The sequence below is a fragment of the Zingiber officinale genome, chromosome 1A, assembly GCF_018446385.1.
Source record: "Zingiber officinale cultivar Zhangliang chromosome 1A, Zo_v1.1, whole genome shotgun sequence".
In the NCBI taxonomy this organism is placed as follows: domain Eukaryota; kingdom Viridiplantae; phylum Streptophyta; class Magnoliopsida; order Zingiberales; family Zingiberaceae; genus Zingiber; species Zingiber officinale.
The window spans coordinates 170880784-170906284 of NC_055987.1; the positions used below are offsets into that span (position 1 = coordinate 170880784).

Sequence of the window (25501 nt, forward strand, 5' to 3'; positions counted from 1 at the left end):
AGGCTTGTAATTTCTATTAGTTTTGTGTTGTCATACTTTTATTATTATTTGTGCTTAAATCTAGATTCTTGTTGAAGACTTTCTTCACCTCCAAAAACTTTCTGGAAAGGAGATTGTTTATAATCTATATATTTTATTAACTTGAGTCTTGGCATATTATTAGGTCAAGTGTTAGTTTGATCTTACATGTTTATATTTGGTTATAAAACTTATTTTGCTTAGTTAAGTTGTTCTTGTTAATCTTATTTCCACTACATGTTCTAATTGTTTATTTATTTGTTAAACTATCAACTCGTAAAAATTGTTTACATTATTCATTCCCCTTTAGTATAAACACAATCCTACAAACTTCACACGCATATTAGATATAGTAGCAAGCTAAACTTAAACTCTTTGTCATATTCATCAAAATGATTATTTGCACAATTGCAAAAACTGATGAAAGTTCTAATGATCTCTCCCTTTTGATGATTGATAATATGTTTAGGTTGAGCATATAAAAATAGAATATAAGGAGAGTTTAAGAAACATGATCAAAATCCCTCTTCACCTAAGCTCCCCCTTGAAATATAATTTTCTTTTAAAAGATATGCAATTGGAGAATAAAGGTTAATTTAACCCCTTACATTTCTCCCCCTTTGCCATTCTTCAAAAGAATATTAGATGAACAATCTAAGAATAGTCACTAGACTTTGGTTCCAAACATAAGTATAAACAACACCACGAATTTAAAAATAATTTTAAATTCTGTCAGTTGATCAGTTTACTAATAAACGTCAACTAATTTTTTGGTCTCACAACAATCAATTGTTGTCTAGAAGTCTAATTCTATACCAAACTTTAAAAATTAGATTATTTTTTTTTTAAATTTTATAGAAAAGTTTATGCATATAAATTTATGAAAAATCATTTTTCATGATAATCCTTTTCAAAATGTAGTTTTGGTACAAACATGGAAATGACTAAAAATATTTATATCAATTTCCCAAAGTATGTTTTAAAAACTTTGCAATAGGAACCAAAAAAATTCAAAAATTAAGAAATGGTTTCGAAAATAGTGGAAACCAACATGGTAAGTGAGCCTTTTAAACTTTTATGAGTTGATTCTAGTATGGCAGGCCCTAAAAAGGTCTTCTAATGGTTAAGAAGTTATTTTGGCACCTAAAACAAGTTGGGTCCAACCAGATATTAACTAAATATCCTTTAGGCACCCATTTCCTAGCAATGATCATAGTCTTAGTTTGTCCTCTAGCTATAAGACAATGATATGATTTTTCTTTCTTTAATCCCTTATAAAACTATTTTTGTTAAAGTTTATTTTTTGAGTTTAAATCATCATATTCAAATACTTCGAAACTATGGTAAATTTCTCCAAAACTACTGCTAAGTTATCTACTCTAATTCTAGTTCTTTTATCTTAACTTTATGCAAATCATTACAAGGGGTGATGGAACTAATTTTTCCTTCTAAAGAAGTAATTTCCTTTTTCAAAAATTTTATTTGTATTTACATACTTATCTAATGACCTATTTAGCAAACTTACCATATCTTTTAATTCAACTTCATATAGGTTGAGAAGTTTACCTCACTTATTATATCGGCTAATTCATAATAGGCTCCCCCTTGATGTGATGTCTCCTTTTCTTCTTTTGAATGAGGAAGAAGCTCCATCCTCAATCACCATAAATCCTTAGCTTGTTGTGTAAATGGCCTCCGCTTTGTCTTTGGATGGAAAAAAATTGTAGATTTTGTTTGGAGCACAAAAAACATCTTATGGTTGACTTATGAAAAAAGTTAGGATCATCCCAAGTGTCCTTCATGTTCATGTCTGGGTGTTCCTTCTTTGACCTTTTGGATGTGGTTGCCTCCTTTTCTTTTTTCCTTTTCAATTTTGGACATTTGTTCTTTTCCTTTTGACAATTTTAGTGGTGGACTCTTCTTTTTTTTTATTCTTCTTCTTCTTTTGCTTCAGCTGGCACTCTTTTAGGTCATTCTTATTCAATCTTTAATTTATTTTTTAATTTTTTTTCTTACCTAATCATGTAAGATTTGCCTTGCTGTCCTCCTCCAAGGTGTACTCTTTGAAATCTTAGGACAACGCTCTTTCCTTTTTCTCCTTTTCTTTACAGACAAGTGTTAGGTGATGATAAACGTAGGCTTTCCCCTTCTCCTCATTGGGGTCCCTAGAATCATGTAATTTTAATTCCAAAACAAACTCATCTAGATTACTTACATTTAGGTCTTGAGCGATGTAGTAGTTGTTCACAACTAAACTCCGATATTGTGTCTTCAAAAAAGCGTTTAGGACATTCCAGATGAGGTCCTTGTCCAATATTTGCTTGTCGATACTGTCAATTCATGACAAATTTCTTTATACCTTGGGTGCATGATAAATGAGTTCATTTTTGTTTCTAGGAGATACCTTCATGCAAGCTTCACCTCCAATGAACCTTCATGTATGACTGACTTTCTCCATAGCTCCCTAGTAGTCGTGTATTTCTTGATCGTGTTTGTCACTTGCTTAAATAAGGCTTGTTCTAGTGTAATTAAGCTTTTGTGTCATTCACCACATCTTTTTATTTCTTCATTAATTTGGATAAAAATTTCATCCAAGTTGATGTACATGTCATATATTCGCCTTTTGCCACCATAAACTTAGATAAAAATAATATATTATTATTTTCATCAACAAGAAGAGCATACCCTTCTACTATAGCTATCACCATGTTGATGTTCGGTGACAAGAATAATGTCATCTTGCATTCCCATGAACTGAAGTTGCCCTCTAGCATTAAAATCTAGAATCTATCTCTAGTCATTTGCTTTGTTAGTTGCTAGTTCTTTGAGTATGACTTCGCTCTGATACCATTTGTTGTAGTATGTTTGATTGATGATTGGTAAGATAGTGGGGTGAATACCAATTTTTTATGATGTTTCTAATCTGTGGTATCTTATATGAATCCTATCATTGCTCCTTCCATATTTGCTTTATTTGAATCGATCTCTATAGCATTAGTTGACTAGACCTAATATCAATCAATTGATCAATCTTGTGTTAATTACTCAGTCAATTATATAATATTTTGTTCTTAGGTCACTAGATTGGGTAGTCGACTAGCAAAGATTCTACTTGTTGACAATTTAGCTTAAATCATAAGTTGATTGAATCTTAAAATTAACGATTACGTTAAAAAAGTATTGAATTCGTCAGCCACTAGTCCACTGGTCTCCTAAACCAATTGACTCATCAATCAATAAGCCCTGAAACACTTGGGGCATTAAGTTTCTCAATCACCAATCAACTGACACCCTAATAGCGACCACATTTAGAGTCAAGTCTACCTAAGTTGGCATCTACCCATGTTCCTTTATATAGGTCACTCAACTCACATCTCTCTTGTGGGGTCCATCCTTTGAGGTATTTTCCGATCATGCTACTAAAAGTATTTCTATAATAGGAATTGTACAACGTACATGAATTTGTAAAAATTCATACAATTCAAAAACTAGATTTTATCATTAATATGCAAAACAATCTAATGAAAAAAAAAAAATGAAAGTAATGAACTACTATAAAAACCTAACCTAAATCGAGAGGCATTGCAATTGTTTGTTATTGCTGGAGCAATTTGAAGATCAAGAACAATCACCTTCGGGGCAGAATGATCTTTTGAAGGAATTAGAGCGATGACTGCAATAATCTTATTTTCGATGGGATGAGAAGAAGTTCCAACCCCTTAGCCATAGGGGACCACAACCAATATATACCTTTAGACTCATTTTCATTATTGAACCATCATTGATAATGATACCAGGTTTCTACCCACAAAATCTATATCTGTCAATTATGCCCACGATTAAACATCAATTAGATCACTTTATTAAGATTATTAGTAATCACAAACCCCTTTTATTATAACCTTAACACATAACACACGGGGATCACTTTATTGGGTGTATTCGTCAATTTGATTCTACACATAACACTCAGCCAAATTCTTTAGTTAATCTTAATAATGCCATTGAATGGTAAAAACATCCCTTATAAAAATCTAATCTATTAATTTCATTAGTACATAACTAAAGAGGTCTTTGTTATCATACTTTCAATAAGGCTTAATAGTAATCACAATACTATAAGTGTATCATGAAAATTAAGTGAAATGTGATTTGTACATGTCAATTTTCAACTGGTTCATTTTATGACCCAAAAGTTTAATATCATATTTACAAGCACTATATGTTAAACAATAATAGTAAACCATAATTACTATATATGTCCTAAAAAGGTTCGAAATCATATTTACAAGTATCATATATTAAACAACAATAGTAAATCATGATATCATTATTTCAGAGTTGTCAAAACTATTGAGACTGTTGACATTACTAGAGAGGGTGAATAGCGATTCATGATTTTTATATGATTGATTTGTTCAATTGTGTTCTTGTCTATGAAGGTAAATACACAATGAAAAACATAACATAAAACATAAGAGAAAATATCAGCATAGAGACACCTCGATTTTATGTGGTTTCGAACCCTCAATACTTTCTCCATGAACTATAGTCCTAGCGGTATCACCACTATCTTTCTCCTTGCTAGACACCTTTCGAAGGTGGATCAATCTCTTACAAACCTATTCATACACAAGGAATACAAACAAAATACAAAGATAGAAAGAAAAATGAAATACAATGTAAACAACAATTTACACAAGTAATCTTTGCTCATTGTTTGATTGCTTCGGATTGCTTCTTAAAGGTCTAGAATGCAGCAACACTTACTCTTCAAAATCTTCAAGAATTGGCTATGAAATCCTCCACAAAACCTTCCTTTATAATCTTTAGGTCGGGACTGATTTCCGCCAAATAGTCGATTGATAGCATCCATCAATTGATTACTCTGTTGAATTCAATCATTTTACCTGTAGAACGACTCTTTCTAGTTCAACTTTGATCATAATAGTCGATTGCTTATTACCATCAATCGACTAATGCCCAAACAATCAAGTTCTAAACTTTCTATTTGCTCGAACAATGATATCAATTGATTTCTCTTCTCCATCAATCTACTAATGATGATCAATCAAGTTCTAAACTTTATATTCGCTCCATAGTGTCATCAATCTAGTGCACCTCTCAACTCGCACCCAACAGTCAATTACTCACACACTAAACTCCCATAACCCCTCCCCCCTTAAACTCCATCAGTCAATTGTTATTCTATAACAGTTTACTAATACCTATGTTTCAGCCTTCGTAAGGTTGAAACCTTACTTTTCTTAATATTTGATTAACCTTAACCTACAAAGATTTCTCCCTCTGAACATTCAATCATCTTTGACCTGTAAGACTTAACCCACTTAACATTTGGTCAACATTAACCTATCAGGATTTTCCTTCTCAAGATTTGATACTCCTTGACTTGTTTGGACTTTCCGTCCCATACCAAGCACCCAATCAACCTTGACCTCTTGGGACTTTATCATTGTCAAGCGTTTGGTCCTCATTGATGTCTTTGGACTTCTCATCTCATGTCTAACATCCGATTCTCCGTGACCTATTAGAACTTCCGTACATATGTCGAACATTTGGTCTTCTATAACCTATTAGGACTTCCCACACTTTCCTAACATCCTATTGTAAAATACCGAAAATAGGCGAATATGAATAAGGGAATTTTTCGGAATTTTTGGACATTTTTCGAGAATTTTTCGGAGTTCGTACGGACGAGTTTACGGGGATAAAATGGGGTTCCGGAAAAGCCTGTTTAGGTTACCCCGTTTAAGCGAGGAAATGTTTATATTTACATTTCCTTTTCTTTTATTCTCTTTTATTTTTCTTTATTTTCTCTTATTTCTTCCTCGCCGATTCTTTTCCCTCTCCCCGAGCGCCCGACGCCGCTCCCACGCCCTAACCACCCTTCGGCGGTTCCTTCCTCCTCTCCCTCGCGTGCATAAGGCCCGGACTAAGGGAAGCCGGCACTTCCTTTCTCCCTCTCCGTAGCCGAGTGATCTCCTTCGTGCCCTAGCCGTCGTCGACGCACGGAGCACTACCGCCGGCGACGCACGGAGCACTGCCTCACACCCCGGTGCCCTAGCAAACTCCTTCCTGACGCCCTCTGCCCTAGATTTGGGCCACAGCCGCCGCCACTTTGCCCTAGCCGAATTCCTTCCACCGCCGGCAGTCCGAGTTCCCTTCTGATGTTCGTGCCCTAGCCACAGCCTGCACTGCCGCGAATTCCTCCGCTCTAGGTCAGGCCGACACCCGACTTCCTCTTCTCCCTGTGCTCACGACCCGCCGCACCTCTGTTCAGTGCCGACGCCATTGCTTAGTGATTTCTGCCCTTGCCGACTAAGCCTCAGCCCTAGCACCGGTTGCCGTGAGCATTAGCTGAGTGTTGCTGTTTATTGGTTCTGGCTGCCGGAAATTTTGGGTTGTTGAGAGTCGTCAGTAGACACTTAGGGGTAAGTGTGGATTCGATCTCTTGTGTGATCATTTTAACTTCACTAGAATCCTTATGTTGGCTGGAATAATTGCAGGTGTTGGCGATACAGACAAAACCTAGAGAGCATGAAAGGTAAGGTTCTTGTTTAATGTTTATGGATTTAGGTTTTGATGTGGACAAGTTAATTGATGATTAATTAAGGTTAATCGATAATTAGGGTTTTTCCTAATTGAATTAAGAGTTTGATTTAGTTATTTGATACAGGTTGAGTAACTAAATTATATGTGTTTAATTAGGTAGGTTAATGATTATGACTTAGGGTTTTGTCCTAAGTTGTGTTGGGAATTTTATTTAGCAATTCATTGGAATTTTAGCTAAATAAAATATATCTCTGTTGGTATCACAGGACCTTGACGCGAGACGAGTATCTCGACGTCGTGTTCGGACCAAATTTGACATTTCCTATTGGAGGCGGGTACTTTTGACTTTTTGTCTTTGATATGTTTAGTAATGAAATTAACATATTGCATCAATTGTGTTTCTTATCTGTTTCGGTTAATCACTACCCAAATCTTAGTACGTGCTTGATTGATTGATTGTTTTGCATCTCATGTATATTTTACCTGTTTATACATGCTTATAGGGGGTAGTGATATACCATGCTTCACCATGTTCAGGACCTAGGTTTTTATACCTTCTGTGTACCTTTGATTTGATATGATTCGTTGACCTATGGTGCACTTTTCTATATATATGGATTAGGTCAGGATGTTTATATGGTTATTGCCATGCATCATTTGCATGATTGCATGCTGTGCGATAGTCCGCTCCATTATTGTTGAGCACATCGCCAGTTACATGGATCTGCACACACCACCACTCATGGGTTAGTGGTCGATTCAGGCAGAGTGTGTTGCAGCAGGGACTCTGTTAGGCACCGTTGGTCCGCTCATGGGTAGTGTGACACAATGTGTTATCCGGCAGGGATTCCTCCCCGTCATCGTGTATACCGGTTGAGAGCATTGCGCTCCCCCATTTATGATTTGGGGTAGGAGGATAGGTGTACTCCGACAACATCCCGTCCACTCGGTCACTCATCAGGAGTAGTGACGACAGAGTGCACGGTTGTCACAGCCCTACCCACTCGGCCTCACTATTGTGTGTGAGATGATCGACTGGCGTCAGGGGTGACCAGGACGCATCATTGGCATCATATGCATGATGCATTTATTGCTTGTGTTTGTGCTTGCTGCATTTATATGCTGCATATTGTTTGGATACCTATATTTGACATGCATACAGGATTCCTATACCACTCGGACTGTTTGACCTTATACTCAGGACCTAGTTAGTACAGCATTCTCTTGTTTACTTCAGATGCATTTTTATCTTTCTTATCAGGAGACTGTACGCATGATTAGTGATAGGTGTTGTTTCTTTACTTTGCATATCAATTGTACCTGCTGAGTGTTGGACTCACCCCGCCTCCATTGTTGATATTTTCAGGTTGATGCTGTCAGGAGAGAGTTCCAGTTGCTGGTCCCTGCAGACCTCGAGGATGTGATTGGTTTTTCGTTTGGTTCCCTTTTCTGTTCTAGACTGTTTGAACTTGTTATGTTCTGGATTTATTTACTTATGGACATGGTATAGATTTTATTATATCGATGGATTTGGATTTGGTTTTTATTCTACTACATGCCTGCCTGGATGGCAGAAGAGGTGAGTTTGTCGGATTTGAGCTTTACGAGTGTAGTGGAGTAGGGTGGATTTCGAGTCAGAGTAGTATTTTACTGTTTAATTATCTTAACTGCGTGGTTGTGACAGCCAGAGACTGAATAGATTATATATAACTGCGTGGTGATGTTTTATTTTGTTGTTATTATTCCAGCCGCCTGTGGCTGAGGTATTTGTGAGATGTAGAAAAGTTTCAGATTGTCCACCGTACAAGGGAGATGCTGCCGAAATTTTCTCGGACAGGGACTCCTCTGGGGCGTGACAATTTAGTGGTATCAGAGCACAGTTTTACGATCTTTTGTTTCGTATTTTGGATTTTCGGGATTTATCTGATACCAATTTATTTGGTATCAGAGCGGGTTATGATACCTGCTTTTGGTGTTCTGGAGATTTTCGGATACCTGTTGTTGGTATTCTGGATATTTGGGTTAGCCAGGTTTGCGAGTCAAACTGGGCATTTTCGGATTTTCGATATGGTTATGTTTCAGATTTCCGTTTCGGATTTATTTGGATTTCCGGCGATATGTACGTTCGGAATTTTGAGGTCAAATTGGGGACTGGACTGCGACGGAACATCTCCAGACGGCAAATAGGTATGTTGTTATTTTATGTTTGTTATATTGGTATTGATAGCTGTAATTTAATTTAACAGATATGAGACGATCTACTCGTATTGCTGCGAGACGTGGTGCTGGACGACCACGTGCGAGGACCACGGGATCTCTGGATATGCCAGAGATGCCCACTGTTAGTGAGCCTGTCAGTCAGGGACAGACTCAGGATGCAACGGGAGCATCGGGCTCTCAAATCCCGATAGCTCCTGTAGAGATACCTACTTTGGCCACACCGACGGTATCCACTCCTACCGTATTTACGGTATCATCAGGTGTACCATTGGCGTACCCGACATTTGCTCCAGAGCAGCCTACGACATACTTGGCACCACCACCACTTGGACCTACAGTGTACCCGACACCAGTGGCACCTGTGCCCCCAGTGCCTACAGTAGCAGCAGCTGCACCATATCCGGTACCATTACCTACCGTACCTCCAGCTGCCACCACTTTTGTTCCCCAGGCAGTACCACCGACGGCTTATGCTCCGGTATATACAGCAGCACCGGGAGTTCCTCCTCCGGTTTATTCCGCGGTACCACCTGTAGTATCAGCTCCAGTGTTTCCGCCAGTTCCTGCAGCCGTCCCGACACAGCTCACTGATATTGTCGCTGCACGAGCTAGGATTCCAGCACTGGCTGAGTCGATGAAGACTCGTTTCACTCTTTTCCGCGGAGATCTCGATCCGAGTATGGCTCTGTCATGGATAGAGACTATGGAGCAGACTTTCTTCTATATGGCTTGCTCCGAGTGGGAGAAAGCAGAGCTGGCTGCTTACCATTTACGGGATGAAGCTAATGCCTGGTGGGTTACTCAGCGTTCTATTATTGGTGAGCGCAACGTCACATGGACCAGGTTCAGAGAGGCTTTTGAGAGCCGTTTCTTTCCACTGTCCTATCAGATGGCTCGCCGACAGGATTTTATGAGTCTGAGGCAGAATAATCGCTCAGTGACCGAGTATAATACTGAATTCCTCCGGTTGGCTCAGTTTTGTCCAGAGTTAGTTGCGGAGGACAGAACTCGCATGATGCAGTTTATACAGGGATTGGATGGTTATCTGCATGTACAGCTTGCCGGATTAGGGATTTCATCTTACTCTGATGCATTGAATCGAGCTTTGATGATAGAGTTAGCTCGGCAGACAGCATATCCGGACAGGAAAAGAAAGCATACGGGTCAGACATCAGGGCAGGTCCAGCAGACTCAGGCGACAGGACAGCCTCAGAGTAGTCGCAGACAGTCAGGTCAGGGTACTTCTGGGGCGTCTCGTAGGCCTCAGAAATCTTCTTCAGGACGTTCCCGGTTTTCTCAGCAGAACCGGCAACCACCTTCCGATGATACTTATTGTTTCAGATGTGGATCCAGAGATCACCTCACCCCAGCTTGCTCTCTGGGACAGTCAGTTTGCTTTTATTGCAAACTGCCGAGGCACCAGAGCCGAGATTGTCAGCTGAAGGCTCAGCACACGGCTTCCGGAGGGTCAGGTCAGAGGGGACAGTCTAGTCAGTCAGGGGCATATCGAGGAGGGCAGAAAGCCCAATCTTCACAGCGTCAGCAGGGAGCAGCTCCCTCCGCAGCAGCATTTGGCATGCTTGGACAGGAGTACTCCAGTGCTTCTGTAGCACCCCAGAGTTTTGCTCCAGGACCTTATTATCCGACTCAGGGGCAGTATCAGACTCAGTCCCAGCCAGCTGCACAGTATCAGTCACCATCCTCTCAGTCTTATCTGGCACATAGTCCAGCAGCGCCTCAGTGGCAGCATTACCACCTCCTCCTCCGCCAGAGACTGGTCGTGTTCATGCGATTACCAGAGAGGATGCTCAGCGGGCCGACGGATCCGTTTTCCGCGGTACGATTTCCATTTATGCATTTACTGCTGATATTTTGATTGATACTGGTAGTTCGCACTCTTTTATATCCCGTACCTTTATGCGAGAGATTGGTAGATTACCTACTATTAGGTTGCGGCGATTGACTGTCTCCCTACCATCCGGTGATACTTTAGATGTCACCCAGGAGATCAGAGGTTGCCCATTAGACTTTGGCAACATGATACTTACGGTAGATCTTCTAGTATTGGAGATGGTCGAGTTTGATGTCATACTTGGCATGGATTGGCTGTCAATATATCATGCTACTGTTGATTGCCAGACGAGGGTGGTCACCTTCCAACCTCCGAACCAACCCTCGTGGAGTTTCACTGGCATCAGAGACGACGGTATCTCGATTATTTCGGCGATTCAGGCGCAGAAGCTGCTGTCTCACGGATGTCATGGTTTTCTGTTATCGTTGATCAGTACTGAGGACAGTAGTAGTTCGCGGCTCTCCGACGTTCCTGTTGTCCGGGAGTACCCAGATGTATTTCCAGAGGAGCTGCCAGGTTTGCCTCCCAGAAGGCCAGTGGAGTTCGCTATTGAGCTGATTCCGGGAACCGTGCCGACATCGAAAGCTCCGTATCATATGGCACCGAAAGAGTTGAATGAGCTGAAGGTTCAACTCCAGGAGCTTTTAGACAGGGGATTTATTCGCCCTAGTGTTTCACCATGGGGTTCTCCAGTTCTGTTTGTCAAGAAAAAGGATGGTACTATGAGGTTGTGTATTGACTACAGGCAGCTGAATGCAGTTACCATCAAAAATAAATATCCATTACCGCGGATCGAGGATTTGTTTGATCAGCTCAGAGGTACATCAGTGTATTCTAAGATTGATCTGCGATCCGGATATCATCAGTTGAGAGTCAGAGATTTTGATATCCAGAAGACAGCTTTCCGTACCAGATACGGTCATTATGAGTTTTTGGTAATGCCATTTGGGCTTACCAATGCTCAGTGTTTATGGACTTGATGAACCGCATATTTCGGAGTATCTGGATCGGTTTGTTATCGTTTTCATTGATGACATATTGGTCTACTCGCTCCGAGGAGGAGCATGCACATCTTCGCATGCGATCTTGGAGATTCTTGACGACATCACCTGACGAAGTTCAGCAAGTGCATTCGCTATCCTCGCTGGGTTTCGGGACACGTGGTTTCTAGCAGAGGTATTTCATTGATCCTCGAAGATCGAGGTCACCGGTTGGGAGCGTAAAGTCGATTCGAGAGATCCGCAGGATTGGCGGATATTACCGACGTTTTGTCGAGGGCTTCTCGCGTATTGCTATGCCGCTGACGTCTTACCGGAAAGGCGTGAAGTTCATATGGTCCGAGGATTGCGAGATCGACTTTCTGAAGCGGAGATTAGTGTCGGCTCCGGTTTGGTTTTACCTTTTGGAGAGGATGGATTTGTACTTTACACCGACGCGTCTCTACAGGGTTTGGGCACTGTTCTGATGCAGCACGACAGAGTAGTCTCTTATGCTTCTCGTCAGCTGAAGGAGCATGAGAAGAACTACCCAGTTCATGACTTGGAGTTAGCTGCCATCATCTTTGCTCTGAAGCTTTGGCGTCATCATTTATACGGTATCACATTTGAGATTCTCACTGATCATAAGAGTCTCAAATACATTTTCACTCAGAAGGAGCTTAATCTCCGACAGAGGAGATGGATGGAGTTCCTGAAGGACTACGATTGTACCATTAGCTACCACCCGGGGAAAGCTAATGTGGTTACGGATTTGATTCAGAGTTTTTCTGAGTTAGACCTTGAGGAGCAGGGACCGACAGAGCAGGGTATTCTTGTTACCATGGTTGCTCAGTCGTCGATCAGGACGAGGATCCGAGAGGCCCAGGCTGGTGATCAGCATTTGCAGTTCATTGGCAGTCAGATAGCTTCCGGGCAGCAGACCGAGTTTACACGAGACGAGGAGGGTATCATATACTTCCGAGGCAGATTATGCGTACCTCAGTCTCATCCGGTCTTACAGGAGCTACTTCAGGAGGCACACCGTTCTCGATTTGCGATCCATCCAGGCGGGACCCGTATGTATCGAGACTTGAGACGTTCCTATTGGTGGAACGGTATGAAGAAAGACATCGCGGATTTCGTAGCTAGATGTCTTGTTTGTCAGCAGGTGAAGGCTGAGCACCAGAGACCTGCAGGATTACTTCAGCGGATTCCTATTCCTGAGTGGAAGTGGGATCACATTACCATGGACTTTGTGGTAGGGCTGCCGAGGACATGACGAGGCCATGACGCGATTTGGGTAATCGTAGATCGATTAACCAAATCCGCGCATTTCTTAGCGATTCGGAAGATTGATTCCCTGGATCGATTGGCAGATCTGTATTGCCGAGAGATTATCAGACTACATGGTGTTCCTTTGAGTATCATTTCGGATAGAGATCCACGGTTCACGTCTCGTTTCTGGCAGAGTCTGCAGCAGGCCTTGGGCACACAGCTCCGTTTCAGTACAGCTTTCCATCCACAGATAGATGGACAGTCAGAGCGGACCATTCAGACTTTAGAGGACCTGCTGAGGTCATATGTTATGGATTTCGGAGGCAGTTGGGAGGACCATCTGTCGTTGGTAGAGTTTGCCTACAACAACAGCTTCCATTCGGCTATCCAGATGACACCGTTTGAGGTGTTGTATGGTAGACCTTGTCGGACACCTGTCCTTTGGGATGAGGTTGGAGAGGCTCAGTTGTTGGGACCTCATAGAGTTCAGCAGGATGCAGAGTTGGTCCGTACTATCAGACGGAGGATGTCAGAGGCGCAGGATCGTCAGAAGAGTTATGCTGATCGGAGACGCAGACCACTAGAGTTCTCTGTTGGCGACCATGTATTTCTACGAGTTTCACCCACGAAAGGGGTGAAGAGATTTGGCCTCAGAGGTAAGCTAGCTCCGCGGTACATTGGTCCTTTCGAGATCTTGGAGAGGATCGGAGCAGTAGCTTACCGACTGACACTACCACCGTCCCTGTCAGGCGTGCACGATGTATTTCATGTATCGATGCTGAGTAGATACGTGCCTGATCCGACACATGTGCTGGCAGATATTCCAGTTCCAGTTCAGCCTGACATTACGTATGAGGAGGTTTCGGTACGGATTCTCGACCGGAAAGAGCGTCAGTTGCGGAACAAGACTATCCGGCTGGTTAAAGTCGGATGGCAGCATCATTCGGACGAGGAGGCTACTTGGGAGCTCGAGGATACGATCAGAGTTCGATATCCCCATCTTTTCACTTGAGGTATGTGATTTATTTACCGTTCAGCATTTATACTCTATATCTGTTGTTAGTACTTGCTGATGGTAGATAACGAAATTTGGGGACCAAATTTTTATAAGTGGGGGAGAATATAAAATACCGAAAATAGGCGAATATGAATAAGGGAATTTTTCGAAATTTTTGGACATTTTTCAGGAATTTTTCGGAGTTCGTAAGGACGAGTTTACGGGGATAAAATGGGGTTCCGGAAAAGCCTGTTTAGGTTACCCCGTTTAAGCAAGGAAATGTTTATATTTACATTTCCTTTTCTTTTATTCTCTTTTATTTTTCTTTATTTTCTCTTATTTCTTCCTCGCCGATTCTTTTCCCTCTCCCCGAGCGCCCGACGCCGCTCCCACGCCCTAACCACCCTTTGGCGGTTCCTTCCTCCTCTCCCTCGCGTGCATAAGGCCCGGACTAAGGGAAGTCGGCACTTCCTTTCTCCCTCTCCGTAGCCGAGTGATCTCCTTGGTGCCCTAGCCGTCGTCGACGCACGGAGCACTACCGCCGGCGACGCACGGAGCACTGCCTCACACCCCGGTGCCCTAGCAAACTCCTTCCTGACGCCCTCTGCCCTAGATTTGGGCCACAGCCGCCGCCACTTTGCCCTAGCCGAATTCCTTCCACCGCCGGCAGTCCGAGTTCCCTTCTGATGTTCGTGCCCTAGCCACAGCCTGCACCGCCGCGAATTCCTCCGCTCTAGGTCAGGCCGACACCCGACTTCCTCTTCTCCCTGTGCTCACGACCCTCCGCACCTCTGTTCAGTGCCGACGCCACTGCTTAGTGATTTCTGCCCTTGTCGACTAAGCCTCAGCCCTAGCACCGGTTGCCGTGAGCATTAGCTGAGTGTTGCTGTTTATTGGTTCTGGCTACCGGAAATTTTGGGTTGTTGAGTCGTCAGTAGACACTTAGGGGTAAGTGTGGATTCGATCTCTTGTGTGATCATTTTAACTTCACTAGAATCCTTATGTTGGCTGGAATAATTACAGGTGTTGGCGATACAGACAGAACCTAGAGAGCATGAAAGGTAAGGTTCTTGTTTAATGTTTATGAATTTAGGTTTTGATGTGGACAAGTTAATTGATGATTAATTAAGGTTAATCGATAATTAGGGTTTTTCCTAATTGAATTAAGAGTTTGATTTAGTTATTTGATACAGGTTGAGTAACTAAATTATATGTGTTTAATTAGGTAGGTTAATGATTATGACTTAGGGTTTTGTCCTAAGTTGTGTTGGGAATTTTATTTAGCAATTCATTGGAATTTTAGCTAAATAAAATATATCTCTGTTGGTATCACAGGACCTTGACGCGAGACGAGTATCTCGACGTCGTGTTCGGACCAGATTTGACATTTCCTATTGGAGGCGGGTACTTTTGACTTTTTGTCTTTGATATGCTTAGTAATGAAATTAACATATTGCATCAATTGTGTTTCTTATCTGTTTCGGTTAATCACTACCCAAATCTTGGTACGTGCTTGATTGATTGATTGTTTTGCATCTCATGTATATTTTACCTGTTTATACATGCTTATAGGGGGTAGTGATATACCATGCTTCACCATGTTCAGGACCTAGGTTTTTATACCTTCTGTGTACCTTTGATTTGATATGATTCGTTGACCTAGGGTGCACTTTTCTATATATATGGATTAGGTCAGGATGTTTATATGGTTATTGCCATGCATCATTTGCATGATTGCATGCTGTGCGATAGTCCGCTCCATTATTGTTGAGCACATCGCCAGTTACATGGATCTGCACACACCACCACTCATGGGTTAGTGGTCGATTCAGGCAGAGTGTGTTGCAGCAGGGATTCTGTTAGGCACCGTTGGTCCGCTCATGGGTAGTGTGACACAACGTGTTATCCGGCAGGGATTCCTCCACGTCATCGTGTACACCGGTTGAGAGCATTGCGCTCCCCCATTTATGATTTGGGGTAGGAGGATAGGTGTACTCCGACAGCATCCCGTCCACTCGGTCACTCATCAGGAGTAGTGACGACAGAGATTGTCACAACCCTACCCACTCGGCCTCACTATTGTGTGTGAGATGATCGACTGGCGTCAGGGGTGACCAGGACGCATCATTGGCATCATATGCATGATGCATTTATTGCTTGTGTTTGTGCTTGCTGCATTTATATGCTGCATATTGTTTGGATACCTATATTTGACATGCATACAGGATTCCTATACCACTCGGACTGTTTGACCTTATACTCAGGACCTGGTTAGTACAGCATTCTCCTGTTTACTTCAGATGCATTTTTATCTTTCTTATCAGGAGACTGTACGCATGATTAGTGCTAGGTGTTGTTTCTTTACTTTGCATATCAATTGTACCTGCTGAGTGTTGGACTCACCCCGCCTCCATTGTTGATATTTTCAGGTTGATGCTGTCAGGAGAGAGTTCCAGTTGCTGGTCCCTGCAGACCTCGAGGATGTGATTGGTTTTTCGTTTGGTTCCCTTTTCTGTTCTAGACTGTTTGAACTTGTTATGTTCTGGATTTATTTACTTATGGATATGGTATAAATTTTATTATATCGATGGATTTGGATTTGGTTTTTATTCTACTACATGCCTGCTTGGATGGCAGAATAGGTGAGTTCGTCGGATTTGAGCTTTACGAGTGTAGTGGAGTAGGGTGGATTTCGAGTCAGAGTAGTATTTTACTGTTTAATTATCTTAACTGCGTGGTTGTGACAGCCAGAGACTGAATAGATTATATATAACTGCGTGGTGATGTTTTATTTTGTTGTTATTATTCCAGCCGCCTGTGGCTGAGGTATTTGTGAGATGTAGAAAAGTTTCAGATTGTCCACCGTACAGGGGAGATGCTGTTGAAAGTTTCTCGGACAGGGACTCCTCTGGGGCGTGACACCGATCCTCTATAACATATTAGAACTTCCACTACATGCCAAGTGTCTGATCCTCCATGATACACTTGGACTTCACTCATCTTGTGTTAAGTGTCTGATCCTCTAAAATCCACTCGAACTTGTCCTTACCAAGTCCGTATTGGAGATCCAATCGCCGAGAGTCCAATCAACCATAATCCACTTGGACTTCTCCACTTGTCAACTTCTTGTTGAACTTTTGACTGCTAAGTGTTCAGTCAACCATGATCCACTTGGACTTCTCTCTCAACCATGGAGGTTGATTGCATCAACAATCACCCTCTCTAACAATCTCCCCTTTCACTTGTCTCGCTCAAAGATCAAACCAACCTTGGTCACCCTTGACCAAGAATCTCTACCTAGAGAATTTTGATCAGTCATCAATTTATATTGCTCAGATATCAAAACTCAACTTAAGTTTGGTCAATTTTGACTAGAGATTGATTGCACCAATAAAACAAAATATACACATAAATCTTTGAACTTATGTACAATAAACCAAAATATACATGTGTCAATCAATTTGAAGCATAAAATACCAATATTGACTCCCACTAAATGGGTACTTCGTTCAAAAGAAGAACCCCATACTATCCACATGCTTATGCCACACTTTTGGCTGCAAGCCCTTTGTGAGTAGATCTACTATCATAAAATCTGTATTAATATGCTCAATTGATAGTTAATCATTCTGAATTCTTTCTTTCACTACCAAAAACTTGATGTCGATATATTTAGACTTCGATAAGCTGTGGTTGTTCTTGGAATATAACTCAACAACTTTATTATCATAATTGATTCTCAATTGTCTCTTAATACCATCAACAATCTACAATCCTATAATAAAATTCTAAGTCATATCCCTTGATTGGATGACCATAGCATGCTATGAATTTTGCTTCATGGTGAAAGTAGCTATGAGTAACTCTTTCATACTCTTCCATGATATAGCTCCTTCAAGTATCATAAAGACATAGCTTGAAGTGGAATTGCTACTCTCCAATCATCTAGCAAAGTTGAAGTCTAAATATCCAATCACTTCCAAATGACTAGATCTTTGATACGTGAACATGAAAGTCTTTGTTCTTTATTAATATCACATGACCCTTTTTACAGCTTTCTCATAATCTAGTCTTGGGTTACTTAACTATTTGTCCAACATTCCTATTATATACTCTATATCCGGATGCATACATTTGAGTATACAGAAGACTCCTTACCGTTGAAGCACAAGGGAATTTCTTCATCTCTTTTATTTCAAGTTCAAATTGTGGGCATTGCTACCAACTATATTTGTTACCTTTTACACCAAGTGTATCACTAAGTGCACAAGTTTGTATATTATACCTGATCCTGTCCGAATGCTGAATCAGCGGACGCTGGGCACGGGGCGCTTTCCGACTGCTGACGTGGATCTTCGACTGGTGGCTCGAAGCTCCGGCGAACCTGCACAGAAGTCGGGCCGGGAAGGGGTTCCCGGCGACGACCCTCCGACGTTCAAGTCAGGCAAGCAAGCAGTGGCAAGTGGCTCTCGAAAAATCAGAATGCGTACCTCCGGTGAAGGATGAAGGCCTTTAAATAGGGCAGCGGAGAAGCAAGTGCACACACACCGAGGTGTACACGTGTCCGTGGCCCATACCCCAGTAAGGGCTTGTCAATGAGCTTACCTGACCCATACTGCTACAGTCCCAGCATGTCCTCGATGGGACAGCGAAACCCCCTGTCGCGTGATTTGGAGTATAACCATATCACGAAGCATGTCAGTTGTCAGAAGATGTCCTTTGTCTGTTTCTCCGAACTCCTGCCGGGAACCCGACCGACCCACGTCTGACTTCCATCCGACCGGCCACATCTGATGGTTCACTTGGAAAGTTTTTGGTAATGTGTTTTGTGGCAACCGTTAGCAGTATGTTTCATGCCTTCGGCCGAGCGTGTCGTCCGCTCGGCCCACGATCTTGTTCAATGAGCGTCGGAACCTCGACTTCCATAGGGGTGCCTTGTGCCATCGGCTAAGCACCGGTCGGCCGCCCGGTCGGTCAGCCCCCTTTCTCCGGTCAGCCTAGCTGGTCCGACCTTCTCCGATGGGTCGCCCGGCTCTTTGACTTCCACGTGGCATTGACCCCTTATAACGAGGGTCCCCTGTTCTTATCGCCGGATCACTTGCCTGACTTGAGCGTCGGAGGGTCGTCGCCGGGAACCCCTTCCCGGCCCGACTTCTGTGCAGGTTCGCCGGAGCTTCGAGCCACCAGTCGAAGATCCACGTCAGCAGTCGGAAAGCGCCCCGTGCCCAGCGTCCGCTGATTCAGCATTCGGATTTGATCTTGCTGAATCAGCGGACGCTGGGCACGGGGCGCTTTCCAACTGCTGACGTTGCTTGCTTCTCCGGCCGCTCGGCTGTTGCTTTCTGTTTTTGCTCCACAAGCGTGGCGGCCCTTATCTCGATCAGAGCGTCGAGTTCCTCCGTCGAAAGCGTCACCGTGTGTTGTCGTCCAACCTCGTCCATTGTTTCCGTTCGGATGCAGGAGCGTTCCCACATACGGCGCCAATTTGATCCTGTCCGAATGCTGAATCAGCGGACGCTGGGCACGGGGCGCTTTCCGACTGCTGACGTGGATCTTCGACTGGTGGCTCGAAGCTCCGGCGAACCTGCACAGAAGTCGGGCCGGGAAGGGGTTCCCGGCGACGACCCTCCGACGCTCAAGTCAGACAAGCAAGCAGTGCCAATTGGCTCTCGAAAAATCAGAATGCGTACCTCCGGTGAAGGATGGAGGCCTTTATATAGGGCAGCGGAGAAGCAAGTGCACACACACCGAGGTGTACACGTGTCCGTGGCCCATACCCCAGTAAGGGCTTGTCAATGAGCTTACCTGACCCATCCAAGCATGTCCTCGATGGGACAGCGGAACCCCCTGTCGCGTGATTTGGAGTATAACCATATCACGAAGCATGTCAGTTGTCAGAAGATGTCCTTTGTCTGTTTCTCCGAACTCCTGCCGGGAACCCGACCGGCCCACGTCCGACTTCCATCCGACCGGCCACATCTGATGGTTCACTTGGAAAGTTTTTGGTAATGTGTTTTGTAGTGACCGTTAGCAGTATGTTTCATGCCTTTGGCCGAGCGTGCCGTCCGCTCGGCCCACGATCTTGTTCAATGAGCGTCGGAACCTCGACTTCCATAGGGGTGCCTTGTGCCATCGGCTAAGCACCGGTCGGCCGCCCGGTCGGTCAGCCCCCTTTCTCCGGTCGGCCTAGCTGGTCCGACCTTCTCCGATGGGCCGCCCGGCTCTTTGACTTCCACGTGGCGTTGACCTCTTACAACGAGGGTCCCCTGTTCTTATCGCCGGATCAATACCTATTGAACATATTTTCAATATAGGTCTTTTTTGATAGTTCAAATATACTACTTGAACAATTATGATAAATCTGTATGCTCAATACAAAAGATGCATCACTAAGATTCTTTATTTCAAAATAACCAAATAAAAATAGCTTGGTTTCATGAAACAAAGCTATTGTTTGCCAATAAAATATCATTCATATATAGAACAATTATAATGAATTTGCTCCCACTGAACTTGAGATTTATACATTGATCAACGAAATTCTTCTTGAAACTAAATGAAGTAATCACCTAATCAAATTCCCAGTATCACCGATAGGATTTTTGCTTTAAACCATAAATAGAGTTATTTAATCTACATATTAGGTACTCATAGTTTTTAGACTCAATGTTCTCCGATTGCATTATGTATATAGTCTCATCTATTTCTTCATTGAAAATATAGTCTTTACATTCATTTGGTGAAATTCTAAATCATAATGAGCTATGAGTACCATAATTACTCTAGAAGTGTCTTTCATTAAAATAGAAGAGAAAATCTCCTTATAGTCAATATTCTCCTTCAGTGAATCCTTTAGCAACAAAATGAATCTCATATTGTTTGATATTGCCTTTCAAATTCCTTGAATTGCACCGAGCCCTTAGCTCGCTCTTGATGTTATCTTTCACATCTTCACTTAGGTAGTGATGTGGCGATGGAGGGAGGCCTACCTGGCATAAGGTCAACTGCAGGGTGGAGGTCAAAGTCAAGGTGGTCAACATCCAGGTGTCAAAGGGCTGAACGGAGGACAATTGCCATGGTCGGTCGGGATGTCAGGCCCCGACTAGCAGGTGATGGTTTCAAGCTAACCCCCCATTCTGGCTTGGGATGATACGCAAGATAGTTGATGCTCAAAACGGAGTAGCAAGACGTCGACGAAGACCGTGTAGCTAGTCTGAACGGGGGAAGCTGACAAAGAGAAGGAGTCCCGGCCGAACGACTACCTCGCTCGGCCCAGCAGCGGGCCCAGAAGCTAGTCATACGGCTGAAGCTTCTACTGTCACATTAGGGATATGCATGCCCTGTTAAAGTATGGTATCAAAGGTACTTTCTTGACAAGGCCCTTTCATGGGACATATGGGAGAGCGCGTCCATGTCTCGAGAAGCGCACACGCTACCCACCAGAGCTCTATATAAATGAGGTTCATCACCAGCAGAGGTACGCGTTATTCTTGAGTTTTACTGTTACTACTATTGCTCCACTTTTCTTCACATTCCAGTGACTGACTTGAGCGTCGGAGGGTCAACGCTAGAGACCCCTTCTCTGGCCCGGCACTAACACCGTTTGTTTTACAAAGAGGAGCGAAGCCCACTTCCGGTTAGTGAAGCCACCACCTCCTAACTTTTCAATTTCACATTTTCAGACAGGATCAGATAGTTTACCTCCTTGCCTTGGTTGTACTCTAATGTAGTTTACCTCCTTGCCTTGATTGTACTCCAATGCTCCTCCTATGGTCTCTTGGATGACTATGTCATCCATCTTCGATCTCTATACATTTTGAGTCATCAAATCATCAGTCACCTTGGACATGCCAAGTTAATTGATACATATATATATATATATATATATATATATATATATATATATATATATATATATATATATATATATATATATATATATATATATATATTAGGTAGATCTGGACAACTTCACACACATTTCAAATTTGTAGGCAAAAATTTCAACAAATGTGATGATACAGGCTCATCGCCAAAGGGGTTTGAGTTGAGGCTTCAGAGTTTAAAATTATTATTCTTCTAAAATATTTGATTGGTTTGCTACGACTTAAATTTAGAGATGTCAGCAGATCACAACTACAAACAATGAATCGGCAGTTGGGTTGGAAGATAATTGAATAGGTGTAGTTCTAAGTCTAACTGAATCATCTGAGAATTTATCAATTAACCACACCCCACTCCGCCCATCTAAGAAATTGGAACTTCATCTCTATCCTATTCGTTTGGGATTCATTTGAAGCAACCGGATAATCTCTTATTCATCATCCAAGTTAGTATATTTACTAAAATCCAATTATATTGCATATTAACGGACATGTTTTGATATATATATATATATATATATATATATATACAGAGATCGTATGCTGCGGTGCTCCTGTGCGGTTTTGCTGCGGCGCAGCCCATTCGCTTCATCCGAGCTGGCAAGATAACCTGCGCAGAGCTGACATGGCAAATTCCACATCATCGCGAGAATAACCCTAGCATGTCAAAGCCTTCAAAAAAAAAAAAAAAAAATCGTGGCGCCTGTTTCTCCTTCCTTCCTCTACGCTAACCCTAGCACAAGAGGCGCCGCGATTTTTCTGCTTCCTCCCTCTCCTTGTGTCGCGCCTCTCCTCCCTCTACGAATCCCCTCCTCTCTCGCCGAAGCTCGTCGCAAGCAGAGCCGCCCTCCTCTCCTCGTCGTGAAGCAGAGCCGCCTCCCTCTCTCGCCGAAGCTCGTCGCGAAACAGAGCGCCCTCCTCTCCTCGTCGCGAAGCAGAGCCGCCTCCCTCTCTCGTCGAAGCTTGTCGCGAAACAGAGCCGCCCTCCTCTCCTCCTCGCGACGCAGAGGCACCTCCCTCTCTCGCCGAAGCTCGTCGCGAAGCAGAGCCGCCCTCCTCTCCTCGTCGCGTTCCTCTCTCGCCGCGAGACCCCTCGTCGCGTTCTCTCGCAGCTGATCTTCCTCGACACTAGGGCATTTCTCTCCGCCGAACTAGGGTAAAATCTGTGTTGCCTCTTGTAAAATCTATTCTTTTGTCCTGAACAAATGTATTTTCCAATCTAGTGAGGAAACTTCAAAATTTTCTGGCTGAACGTTTATAATGATTTAATGTTGATTTGCAGCCATACGATCTTTGGTATCTTGAAATTCTACATCTTTTTGGTGATTCTAGCTCGTGCGCTTTTTCAATACACAATCTTCTTGAAGCTGGGAAGGCTTATGGTTTGGTTGCTGGGTCCTGGTTGGCTCCTTATGCTATGTGTCGAACATGGGAAATGATTATCAACACTAGCAAAGAAGAATATGATCATGAAAAACGCAAACAAAGGTTTCCCATGGTTCTATATATTGTTTCAGGTGATAAAGATGGGGAACAAGGTGGAGCTCCAGTTGTTTGCATTGAGGTTGCTGCTAGACTTTGTCATGATTTTAACAAAGGGCAACAAGATTGGGCACCTATACTACTTCTGGTGCCTTTGGTTCTTGGTTTAGAAAAAATCAACCCCAGGTAAATTTGAATATAGCATTTCTCTAGTGTATCAAGGGTGATACTTTTGATTTATCTTTTCCCACTGTGAAGATTTGAACTTGTCCAGAAAAAAAAAATTAATGATACAATAAAACATTTTCATATGTTCTAGATATTAATGATATTATGTATAGTTTTTGGTTATGCTCCTTTATTCAAAATATTAGTCTAACTATATGGCTATGGACTCTTTGCGTCCATGATATTATATGCGCCATATCTGGACTTCAAATATGACGAGTGACTTCTGAGGAATCATATATTTTCCCTTTGCAAATCAGGGCACCTGGATGGTGAATGTAGCTTGGGTCAGTTTTGCGTATACTTAGTCTTACTTCAAATACAGTTAAGATCCATTTATCATGGTTTTAGTCTGGCTTCTAGGCGGCACGGTGGCAGTGTTACTTTCTTAGATCATGTTTGCATTTGTTTTTCAAATCTTCTATAATTGTTTTTTGTTTGATATTTGGGGTGTTTATCTCCTTGAGTATCTTCCCAGCTGCTCTTAGTATGTGCCATATTTTTGCAGGTATATTCCTTTGCTGTGGGAAACGTTTGCATTTCCACAATGCCTCGGCATCTTAGGTGGTAAACCTGGTGCCTCAACCTATACTGTTGGTGTGCAAGATGAGAAGGCACTCTACTTGGACCCTCATGAAGTTCAGTCGGTATAAAATTTATCAATGCATATTTTCGGTATAAAATTTATCAATGCATATTTTCTTTTCTTTTCAATCGTTCTCAGTTCATGAGCAATTATCATGTTTACTAAAAACCAATTGCCCTACTAATTTGCTTTCATACTGTTCTGAGGAATCTGTCATGTGTCATTGTATACAAGATGTTGAATGGAAGAAATGATTTCTTACACTTCTTACTTACAGTCTCTTCATTAACTCAGAAATATGATTCTTAGAAACATACAAGTCGCTAATTAAGCCACTATGGTTCCTTGATAGCTTAAAAACATATACTTTTTTTTCAAATTTTTGTCATCTTGAACAGAAATATGATATCTTGTTCTCTTTCTTGAAATCGGAAAGTTGCTTGTGTTCGATCTATCTTGTCAAAGACACTAAATAACTGCTGTTAAACTAGGCTGTTGATATCAAGATGGATGACCAGGAAGCTGATTGCTCTTCATACCACTGCAGGTATTTTGTTTCATCCACTTGCATTTTTGAACACGTACCTTTTCCCTCTCAAGTAGCTCACTTGAGGCATAAATCGTGCGATCGATCCATCATTGGCCATTGGGTTCTACTGCAAAGACAAGGGTTGGTTGATGCAGTGGTTATAAGACATTCCTTCAATAAAAACTTAGATTCATTTTTGTTTGCTGAATTTCAACATTACGCATATGATTTCGAAGATTCTGTTCGCATTCCGTCCAGCTTGCAGACAAGTCAAGTGGAACACCTTTGTATTGTATTCCACCCAGCTTCTAATGAGCTAGGTTTCACAGATCCATCTAATTTATTCTCAAGTGTTTTAATTGTATTCCCCTCTATTTTTACCTTTTCATTTATTCTCTGTAAATTATTAACTGATATCCTTGTACATAGAACAGAATGATGATCCATTGCTGAACCTAAACCAAGCAATAATGTTGTTGATGGCTTAATAATGTTGTTGATGGCTTGTTCCAAAATGATGAATCTGCATAGGTTCTAATAGCATTTATGCACGATGTCAAACTTCATAATAAAATTTTGTAACGTTTGAAATGATAAATGTACACAATGTTTCACATAACTAAATAAATAAATAAATAATAATAATAATAATAATGGATAGATGAAAGATAAATCTTCTTTATAAACCTTTGCTAATATTTGGAAATTTAGAACAATAATTAACTAATGGAATAATTATATGTTGATACTACCATTTGTTGTACAATTATTTGCTTGTACAAATAAATATGGGATTTAGGCCTTAACGGACAACCAAAATTGAGTTCAAAATTACAAGAAATAGCACCGTAAATATTTTTTTTAAAAAAATTGAAGACAAA

The 25501-nt window shown here is 42.1% G+C and overlaps 1 protein-coding gene across 1 annotated transcript in view; it reads left to right on the forward strand.

Moving 5' to 3' along the window:
• Positions 1 to 25108, forward strand: part of LOC122006731 — a 28612-nt gene extending 3504 nt beyond the window's left edge. Inside the window, exons 2-5 of the mRNA XM_042562337.1 lie at positions 22533 to 22928; positions 23078 to 23463; positions 24014 to 24152; positions 24583 to 25108. Coding sequence (XP_042418271.1) covers positions 22533 to 22928; positions 23078 to 23463; positions 24014 to 24152; positions 24583 to 25059 — 1398 coding nt within the window. The 3' untranslated portion in view covers positions 25060 to 25108. The remainder of the gene's footprint in view (positions 1 to 22532; positions 22929 to 23077; positions 23464 to 24013; positions 24153 to 24582) is intronic.
• Positions 25109 to 25501: the final 393 nt, after the last annotated feature.